The sequence below is a fragment of the Bison bison genome, unplaced genomic scaffold, assembly GCF_000754665.1.
Source record: "Bison bison bison isolate TAMUID 2011002044 unplaced genomic scaffold, Bison_UMD1.0 scf7180017864322, whole genome shotgun sequence".
NCBI classification, from domain to species: domain Eukaryota; kingdom Metazoa; phylum Chordata; class Mammalia; order Artiodactyla; family Bovidae; genus Bison; species Bison bison.
Window position 1 is genome coordinate 6,438,764 of NW_011494894.1, and position 10,814 is coordinate 6,449,577.

General features: G+C 38.2%; 1 protein-coding gene across 1 annotated transcript in view; it reads right to left on the reverse strand.

Moving 5' to 3' along the window:
• LOC104998074 (chromosome unknown open reading frame, human C1orf21) overlaps positions 1–10,814 on the reverse strand; it is a 157,987-nt gene that overhangs the window by 109,307 nt on the left and 37,866 nt on the right. The window contains exon 2 of the mRNA XM_010853091.1: positions 7,030–7,124. Coding sequence (XP_010851393.1) covers positions 7,030–7,124 — 95 coding nt within the window. The remainder of the gene's footprint in view (positions 1–7,029; positions 7,125–10,814) is intronic.

Below are 10,814 nucleotides of genomic sequence, written 5' to 3' on the forward strand. Positions count from 1 at the left end.
CAGAGGGATAGTATGGGGAGGGAGGAGGGAGGAGGGTTCAGGATGGGGAACACGTGTATACCTGTGGTGGATTCATTTTGATATTTGGCAAAACTAATACAATTATGTAAAGTTTAAAAATTAAATAAAATTTTAAAAAAATAAATATACATCAAAAAAAATTAAAATATTAAATAGAAAGATAAAAACCCCCTTTTCCAACATGCCCAATCCTTTCTCATTCTTTCCACCCAATCCAACTCCACTGTTGACAACAGCCAACAGTGGTGTTTTCTATGCCAGAAACTGTGCTAAGAGATTACTGGAGTATCTTACTAAATGTTCACAACTTCCTGCTAAAGTGGGTTCAGTTATTATCTCTATTTTATAGAGGAGGATGCTGAGCCTGGCCATACTTATTAACTATAAGTATGGTTATAAGTAACCATAACTATTAACTCAGAGGCCCACCAGTAGTAGTTAGGGACATATCCATGCAGGTTTTTCTATGGATCCCTATACATTTATGAGCACTTATACAAAGTGTAGAGTGTTGATATCGTACTTCACTTAAAAAAAAAAAGTGAACGGTACCATATATACATACCCAATTTACCATTTGTATTTCTCCCTGACAGTTCATAAGTTCTAACTCATTCTTTTAAATTGCTGTCTAATGTACTACAGCTTTGGGCTTCCCAGCTGACACAGTGGTAAAGAATCTGCCTATTAATACAGGAGATGCAAGAGACACAGGTTCGATCCCTGGGTTGGGAAGATCCTCTGGAGAAGGAGATGGCAACCCATCCCAGTATTCTTGCCTGGGACATCTCATGGACAGAGGAGCCTGGTGGGCTACAGTCCATGGGGTCACAAAGAGTAGGACATGACTAAGCATGTGTGAATGTGTACTGCACCTGCAGTGGTCTTCTAGGGATAGTATGAAAGTTATTTTCAATTTTTCACTAATAAAAATGATGCAGTGAAAGTCTTGTGCAAGCTTTCTTATTCACGGGGGCAGCTGCTTGGGTGGATATCAAGATACGGAAGTGCTGGGTGATGCTGAGCACATGTTTAAGTTTGAATAGGTACCGCTAACTTGTCCTCTAAGATGTTTACCACTAGTATGTGAATAAATACTTTCCTACAGCCACGCCAAAATCTGATATTATCAATCTCAAAGTTTTGCCAAGCTAAGGAATCATGTTTTAGTACGCATTCCCTTCATTACAATACAAATTGTATTAGGCTACACCATCTGGACTGGAAATTAAATGATAAAGTGAGCTAAAGTAGGGCAATATAAAAAAATGTATATATACATTAAGCATGCTCTTTGCTTTAAAATACACAGTTGTGCATTTCCCCTCCCAACTTATGATATAGGAACAAAGTTTCTCAAGTAAGGGATCACTGTCAGGGGCCATACATATACTTTCTGCATTAGCCACACTCTTGGAATGTACATCGAAGATTCCATGGTTTGGTATCTTAAGTGAAGTGAGAATGTAAAAGCCTCGTGAAATACTCTGAGTGCAGAATTTAATTTAATTTAGCCACAAGTTTTTAGTAATGTACCTTCATCAAGATTTTCTAAAGCATTTAATTTTTACAAAAAGAGCTCTCTTTCCACCCTTGTGTTTCATTGGTTTACACGTTACTTAACTGAATTACATAATTACAGTGACATTCATCCAGTATAAACAGGTTTGGAAAGCATCACATTGGCTCTTGGAAAGCACATATTTAACTCAGAGAGCAAAAGCACAGAGGTGTCCTAGAGAGTAGCCCAGCAGCCATCCAGTGAGCCCACTCTGGATTGAAGTCAGCATTTTTCAGAGTCTTCTAATGCAGCAAGTTGGGTAAGGGAGTAAGTAGTCTCTCTACTAGCGATGTGGAACACCTTTTCATATGTTATTGCCCAACATCCACTACTGTGAACCATCTGTTCATTTCATTTACCTATTTTTCTAGTGGATTATCTTTTTCTTAATTATTTACAAGTGTTCTTCAGAAATCTCTGTACTAGTCCTTTGACTTTTATGTCATAAATATTTTCTCCCAGACTGTTGCTAACCTATTAACTCCTTTTTGTAGTTGACTGTCATACAAAGTACTTAATTTTGATCTAATGAAACAAACTATTTTTCTTTCTTCATAGCTTTTACTTTCTATGTTTTAAGAAAGCCCCCTATTCTAAACATATTCACCTATGTTCTCTTCTACTACTTCAATAATTTCATAACTCCCGGATTCCAGATGAGGAACTTGAAGTTCAGAAGACTCAGATATTTGACCAAAATTCTAAAGCTAGAAATAACCTAAGATCCATATTGATATATGTTTATATATAATCTCCAAAGCCAATGTTACTACTTTATACCATCTTCCTGATGAAGGAATTAAAATCTGAGAGAACTAAAGTGAAATACATGGGTGCTCAACAATGGTGAAAATTGCATGAATGCACATCTTTGTACTGATTATATAAATTACTGATAAATAAGTGATTCATCATCAGCTACAGAAAACTTGCATGATCCCTGCCATCCATAGAAAATGTGGTCAAAGTGCCCGAGTGACCTGGAAATCTAAATACTATCGAGCAACTACTAGATACAAACTAATAGTTGGACCTAGAGATCCAATGACTCTTATTTATATATTCCTCCATCCACTGAAGCAAACAAAAATATACCGAATACCTAACATGTCCCTGGCGACAAGTTCCACACACTCATGGGTGTGGACTTTGCTAGACTCCTTTGCATGGATATTCTGAAAGTTCCTAAATCTTTGCTAGCTCAAAACCAATCTCTACATTTGCAATGGACCTTGAGTTGTGGTCATTGAGGTCACATGCCTTCTATCTGCTACCAGAAAGTGAGCTCCTTAGGGTGAGATTTACATCATATGCCTCTGAAGCCCCCAAAGCACAGAGCTTATAAGATCCTGGTAGCAGTACAGGTGCTCTGTGACTGCCCTTATTACACTGTCATATGTGTGAAGGCTTCACTTTCTGTCTTGTGGACCATATCTGATCTTTCAAGGGTGAGCAAGAATGAGTAATGAATAATGAAAGAATGAACACTTTGTATTTTCATCAAACACAGTCTTCCTAGTAATTTTATCATTTCCTTGAGGTCACTAGTTATTCTCATCACCACTGGTCATCTTTTCAGATGTCACAGTCTTGTTACTATCATTATCTCCTGATTCTTCAGTCTTATTTTAATGCTGCCAATGAGCTGTCAAATTCTGTTACTTCTACTACAACTTTGTTCAATCTTTTCTATTCTCCCTGTCACCACCTTGATTCAGGCACATTATCTCTTACAAAAACTATTATGAATGATCTCCCACACTGATCCATATTATACCTGCTGAAGTCACATAACTTTCCTGAATCATAATTTCATGTGGCCAATCTCTTCCTTCAAATCTTCAAAGGCTCCCATGAATCCACTGAATTATTCTGGATCTCTTGCTGCTGCTGCTGCTGCTAAGTCGCTTCAGTCGTGTCCGACTCTGTGCAACCCCATAGATGGCAGCCCACCAGGCTCCTCTGTCCACGGGATTCTCCAGGCAAGAACACTGGAGTGGGCTGCCATTTCCTCCTCCAATGCATGAAAGTGAAAAGTCAAAGAGAAGTTGCTCAGTCGTGTCTGACTGTTAGCGACCCCATGGATGGCAGCCTACCAGGCTCCTTTTGCCAGGCAAGAGTACTGGAGTGGGGTGCCATTGACTGGACATCAAAGCTTTATGTATGACCCCATCTACATTTTGATTCTAATTCACCACTGCTCATCTACTGACGCCTTCGCCTGCCTCTTCCCACTCCATAGTCAAATAGGACGATGTGCTTTTTATTAAATACATCTTGCATTTTCCATCGCTGCTACTTCCACCTGGGGCACTCTTCCTCATTCTATCCTTTGAGGCCCATTTTAAAGGCCAGCTCTTTCACGAAGTAGGTCCTGATATCACACAGACAAAATAGCTGCCTCCTTTGATATCAGCAGGTCTCTGTGTTGCCTTTTTGGAGTCAGTCTTGCTTTATTTATCTAACCCTGCTTTATTTATACTGAGTTGGTACTTACCTTGTTTATTGCAGTACAAGGTCCTCGTGGTGAGGGTCAGTGGTTTCCTTATTTTTGTGATTGTTTGAAGAGTTTGGTACAGAGCCTTGTACACAGAGGCAATCAATAAGCTACTGGTCAACCTGAACATTCCTCTCAACTTTACTGTAATCTCCTTAAGAACAATGACCTTAAGGACACAGTGTCTCTCAATACATGTAAGGGCCTTGTGCATAACAGGTACTCAAAACTTAATTCGTTTAAGTAATTTCATAGTTCCAGAGCAAGAGATTTCAAAAACACACGTACCACTGGCATTAACCTAAAATATTCACTTAATCACCTCTCACCTGTCCCAGACACTGCACTCAAAATTTTATAACAACCATCTTCTGTAATCCTTCAAGAACACCGTGAAGCACTGTCTTTTCCCTCAATGGATGGGCAGAGGTTTACAGAAGTGAAGTGACTGGATTCTGCAACAAGTCAGTGGCAGAGCTGAAATCTGAACCAAAGCAATTTCTGCTTCCAGAGCCCATGGTTGTCACCATAATGCCATATGCCTTGGTTATGTTTGCCAACTCCCCTTAGTTTCAACAATTTGGGTAAACAAAAAATCTTTTAAAAAATACTTCAAGCTACATCTTAAAATCATTCTTTGAAACTTGAGAACATCTTGACTCTCAGATTATTTTAATGGGTGTAAAAATAAAGAATTGCTAAGTCTTTCTTATCCACCTTCCAATGTAAGCTTCAAATTTAGGAGGCTATTTGTTTTCTCAAATGATATGCATAGTTAGTACTTAATTATGCATCCCCCAACATGGAGGTGATAAGGGTAATATACCTCCAGATAACTGAAAATCATTTAATTTTGTGAAGCAGTCTACAAATCTCAGAACCAAAAACAACCGTTTAGTTCCCCATTTCCTTCTAAATCTTTAGATACTTGAAAACTCCTCTTATTAGTCTGGACTCTGATTGAAGGGCAGAGTAAAAAAGTGTGGGGTTGGCATAGATAATCCATGAATAAATAAGATCAGAGATTTCTCTTTGTCTGAATCTCCCCATTCAGTCTGCATGGAAAAGCACTCGCACCAACTTTGGCCACAGTGCTGAAAAAGAATACTAGCCTCAAGGAGTCTACAGATTATGAAACTGGGACAGAAAGAAAAAAAGTTGTATTGGCCCTAACAACACTGAGGAGGAACTCACAAGCTGTAAGATAAAAGTCATTGCTTTCTTTAGGATTTCAGAGATACAAACATGGAAAGTAGACAGTTACATCTAAGAAACAGCTACTGGCTAACTGGTCACCAGTGTCTCCATTGCATTTAATGGAAATACTATTACTCAAGATGAGATTTATAACTTCAGATGAAATTATATCAAGCAAGGACAAACTCTGATTTTCAGTAAAACAGAGTGGAAAATGACCACTGATGCTTCAGCTACTCAAATATTCTATGTATCTATTCAAAGCACAACAATTTCTATATAAAAAGCCTGATAATATTAATTTCACTGTTTAGTCATAGCTACCTTTTTCTGGATTTAAGTTCAGTTCAGTTCAGTCGCTCAGTCACGTCTGACTCTTTGTGACCCCATGAACCGCAGCACGCCAGGCCTCCCTGTCCATCACCAACTGCCAGAGTCTACCCAAACCCCTGTCCATTGAGTCAGTGATGCCATCCAACCATCTCATCCTCTGTCATCCCCTTCTCCTCCTGCCTTCAATCTTTCCCAGCATCAGGGTCTTTTTAAATGAGCCAACCCTTTGCATCAGGTGGCCAAAGTATTGGAGTTTCAGCTTCAACATCAGTCCTTCCAATGAACACCCAGGATCAATTTAACTGTTGATGTTAAAACGTAAGGTATGATGAACCTCTGTGACTTAAAGGATACCTTAAAATCCAAATCCCGTTTATGAAGTAAAATTTTATCAAAGTATTTTGGCTCCTTTAAAACTATCTCAAATATTCAGTTGTTGATACTTGAGTACTGCAAGTCATAGGTTCTATATTCAGAAAAGAATAGAGGAAAAAGAATGAGCCTGTTATGTTCATTAGTGTATCATGGAAAATGACAGCCTTAAATACTCATGAGCACTGGTTAACATTCTGCCAACTCCCTCTGCTGTAGCAGAAATCATAAAAACAAAAACAAAGCACAACACGGAAAAAGGAGTTTAAGTCAAGTGAAAATATTTATGACATTGCAAGCTTCTTAAAAATGTATTCACTGAAACATGAAAAAATAGCAGTAATTAATCCCAAAATAAAAGAGAAAAACAATGTTGCTCCAACACAACTGAATAAATGCATATTCTTAACAATCTGTAATCTCTTAAGAAATCAGCTAATATGATAATTTACTAAATGTTTTTTCAGAGATGAAATATTAAGGTGCAACATGTTTATTGATTTGTTTTAGAGGAAGAGGTTTCTAACTATCTGTTTCAGATCATTAGAATTCTCACATTCACTCAAAACCCGTAATACCATAACACTGTGAATGTGAAGTACTATTTGATAAAGACTTACCTTCTATGTATCTTATTTTCCTTTGAAAGGCAACTTTCTTAAAACACCACGTATCAACAATAATGAAACTTAGCCATTCACTCTGATCTGCATTGAGTTAAAGGATGCAAAGGAAAAAAAAAAAAGGTCCTCCCCCCATAAAACTCAATCCTACGTCATGATTTTTCCTTTAAATTTAATCATTTTGAAACATTAAAAATTTTGCTGTTTCTCTTGGAGCATCCTCTATCAAGATTAAAGAAGGGTTTGTTTGAAAACAAACAGGATACGGGAGTAAATGGTGCAGCTTCCAGGCAAGCTATAAATAGCAACGGCATTTTCAAGAAATCTTACACTGGAGCGTTATGTTGCAGTTTAAACATGCAGTGCAGATTTTATTATAAAGTTGTCACCAAAATTCATTGTTATACAAGAAATGCAGTTCTTACCAAGTTTTCTTGGTTCCTGGCTGCTATTTTCTGCTCCTCTTCTGCCCCATTTTTCATGTATTTGACCTCTTCCACCGGTTTGATCCTATACTCATCTGAGTGCCAAAAACAGAAAAGACATTCTATAATTTTTTTCATAATGGTAGAAAGTGTCAGTAAGAAAAGCCAAACAGCACAATTTGTTAGAGCCTTTTTCCCTGTGGTCTTTATATATGGTTCATTTGAAACAATCTGGAAGATGCTTAACTAGCTTCTTTTTATGAAGTGCTCTCCTCTGTCCACTGGGAAAAGCTCAGCATCAGGAAGGCAGCTATGAAAGCGGCACTGCCTGGTCCTTTTACAGAGAGCAGACGGTGTTAGTGGAAACGGAGGTTGTTCCATCTCCAAAGACTATTTGAAATTTATATGTAATAGGGCATATCACATAATGATCTACGGAGATTTTCCTCCATGAGAATATTAGTTCAAAATACCTGTGGCAGCAGTGTTATACAGTATATTCACACCTAAATTTTTCTCTTTAGAAAAAACAAAGCAAAAGCAATGAGCTTGACTGATCAACAAATAGATGTAAACAACTGGAAGTTGAAATTTTCATATTTATTCACATATTAAATGTGCAACAATCTGCAACAATTTCATATGATATATACAGACTTTTTCTTAACCTCTCTGTAAAGTCACACACGAGAGGAGCATGGCTCTAACTGGTAGGTGTATCAGTCAAGGCTGGAGAGTAGAGTGGGCCATGGACAGGACCTGGACTTTGCAACAGCCAGAAAAAGACAGTACAACAAATTCCAATATCGAAACACAGCATAGGTCAAACTTGGGAAAACTTGCAATTAAAGTTCTTTTCCAGGAGAGAGGTTTGGTGATGATAATGCTGACACTTTCACCAGATTTTTGTCACCAGGAAATGACATGGGTACACTAAGGTCAAAAACAGGCGTGACTTTGAGTCATCTTTAGTATGTGGGGAGAAAAATCACAGACATTATGGAATTAGAAAATTTCATCAACCAATAAAATGATGATTGCCTAGCAAAGGGCATGGAATAATGTATAGAACAGGCTACCTAATAGATAGATATCTATCACTAGGAAGTTGCTACATAGTTTCTTATTGTCTACAGTTAATTTGCTACAATGCCTATATTCTTACATAATTTCTTACCTTATTATTTATAATACCATTTCCAAAATAGTTTCAGGCTTCCTCATACTATCCCTCAACATGCTATACCCCAAAGATGTTTGTTATGGTAATATTTCTTTAGTAATTATGCTGTTCTGATGTTTCTCAAAATTATCATCCTTATGAAAGTAATATATTTTCTCATTTCTGAATCAAGACTCCCTATTCAGAGGCCAATTGTTTTTTCCTTCTGACAATTCAAGGTAGTTATTGATCCTGCTTCTTTCTAAAGAAATTAGAAAGAGTGGTACAAGTTTACAGTAATGAGTCCTTTAGGAATACCACATCCTAAATGTATTAACAAGTTAATCAGTGGGTTCTGATCCACAATTACAATGTGTAAGAATTTCACATTTCAATTTGGTATGCAGAAGAGAAAAAAAATGAAAGTAAATCAATAAAATTGGTGCATTTAATTAGGAATTATTTACTCAGGAGTAGGAAAAGCACTTGTTAATTGAAAAGAAAAGACACTGACTAATTATGCCTCCAGTACAATTATATAGAGATAAAAATAAAGGGGAAAATATAGCTAAAGAGGGACTCCCTAACTTCAGTTTGGAACATTAATATTTATAAATGATAGTTCACTGGGATAATTACTAACATTTAACTTAACTAAATTATGATGTTAATGACTTATGGTGAGTCTCTGATTACTTAAATTACACATACACACCTATTTTTTTAAAACACAATTCCAGCAGACTATGATTTTGTCTAGAGGACACACAACCTCATGTGATAAGATGGGAAAAGCACATTTTAGGTCCTAAGCAGAACCTTCTGAAAGAGCCTTCCAAAAGATGGCCCTCTGCTTGCAGCACAGTAAAAGGTCTCTCCTAGGGCCTTGCCAGCTGTCCCTTCCCACACCAAGCAACAGCTCATAGCAGATACTCTCTAAACAGAGGAGTGATATTCAACCTTCATTCTCTTTTTATCCATCCAGGAAACAAAACTGAATTGAAAGTAGTAGAAAAACTATTGATATTTTTCTAATACTTCCTTTCAATGAAGAAAAGCTGCTGGCTACATGACTTTCAAGGCAGCACTATCCCACATACAGACTTTCTATAACATCACCAGTTTAGAAAGAGGATAGGTTTTAGTGTGTCATTAACAAACACGGCTGGCTAGCCAATGCCAATTTCATGGAACACGCTATGATTGGATAAAAAAGAAAGAAAAAAACAAACAGCCACGTCTGCAAAGCCAGACCTATCATTATTACTTACACAACACACTGCACAAAATCCATCACAGTGTGAAACAAAAAGCCAGCAAGGCCCGAAGATAAACCACAGCCTGTACAAAGCCAAGACTTAAAAACAGTCTGTCAAATCTCTCAAAGGCTCATGCTGGGGATGAAGATGCCCATCTGGAAATAGACAACTTGTCAACCAACGTGTCACACATTTCCATGGCAATGCCGCCTTCATGAATGACACTCTGGGTGGATGAACAGAGCATTTCAGGCAATGGCCGTGACATGACCACCACAGAAATCCATTTTTCCTCTTATTTGGGGCACAGGGGAATCCGTGGGGGATTTTAGGCCCCCTTCATCAGATCCCACACTGGAGGGAATTAGCAGAGCCACTGTTAACAACCAGAGAGTCCTGGTGACAGAACAACGTGCCAACTTGATTAAGAGGAGTGAAAAGCAGACCGTCTTCCTCCGGCTCCCTCACACCTGTTCACGATTTTTCTTTTCTTCCCGTTGATCTTGTCAGGTGGCTTATTAAAATGCACGTCAGAAACAGTAGGCTAACACCCCATTTCAAACCCACTCCCCCTTCTCTCTGTGTAAATAGTTGCAGGCTATGCCAGTCAAAATATATCTGGGGTAGAAGCCCTGCTGTGGTGTGATCTTGTTCCTCAGATCACACCAGAGAGGGGCAGCTCCATCAAACTAAAGACAACTGTTTCCCACCAAATCTTTGTACCTCACTTTTGACATAAAAGGCAAGGAGATCAAATCAATGAATACTCAAGGAAATCAACCCTGAATATTCATTGCAAGGACTAATGCTGAAGCTGAAGCTCCAGTATTTTGGCCACCTGATGCAAAGAGCCGACTCACTGGAAAAGATCCTAATGCTGGGGAAGATTGAAGGCAGGGGAAGGGGACAACAGAAGACAAGATGGTTGGATGGCATCATCAACTCAATGAACATGAATCTGAGCAAACTCTGGGAAACAGTGAAGGATGGGGAAGCCTGGCGTGCTGCAGTCCATGGGGTCACAAAGAGTCGGGCGCAACTTAGCGACTGAACAACAACAAATACGCATATAGAACCAAGTTTTTAGAGCTAGAAGGGAATGAAATGGTTTGACTTGACTTTAGATGATATGGAATCATCACCACTTTCCAGATCCTATCAATTTTCCCATTGTTAATAACTCACTGGCCCCTAACTGGTTCTCTCAAGCTTTGCAGACAAAGATCTGCTAAAAGGTTACTTTTATAATCAAGGGAATGGACTTTAACATGAGACAATCAGATGGAGGTGAGTGCTGGAGTGAGTTTATAATGCCAAAATTATTAAACAGTTAACATTTCTCATAAAAGTACGTATTAGGTAAG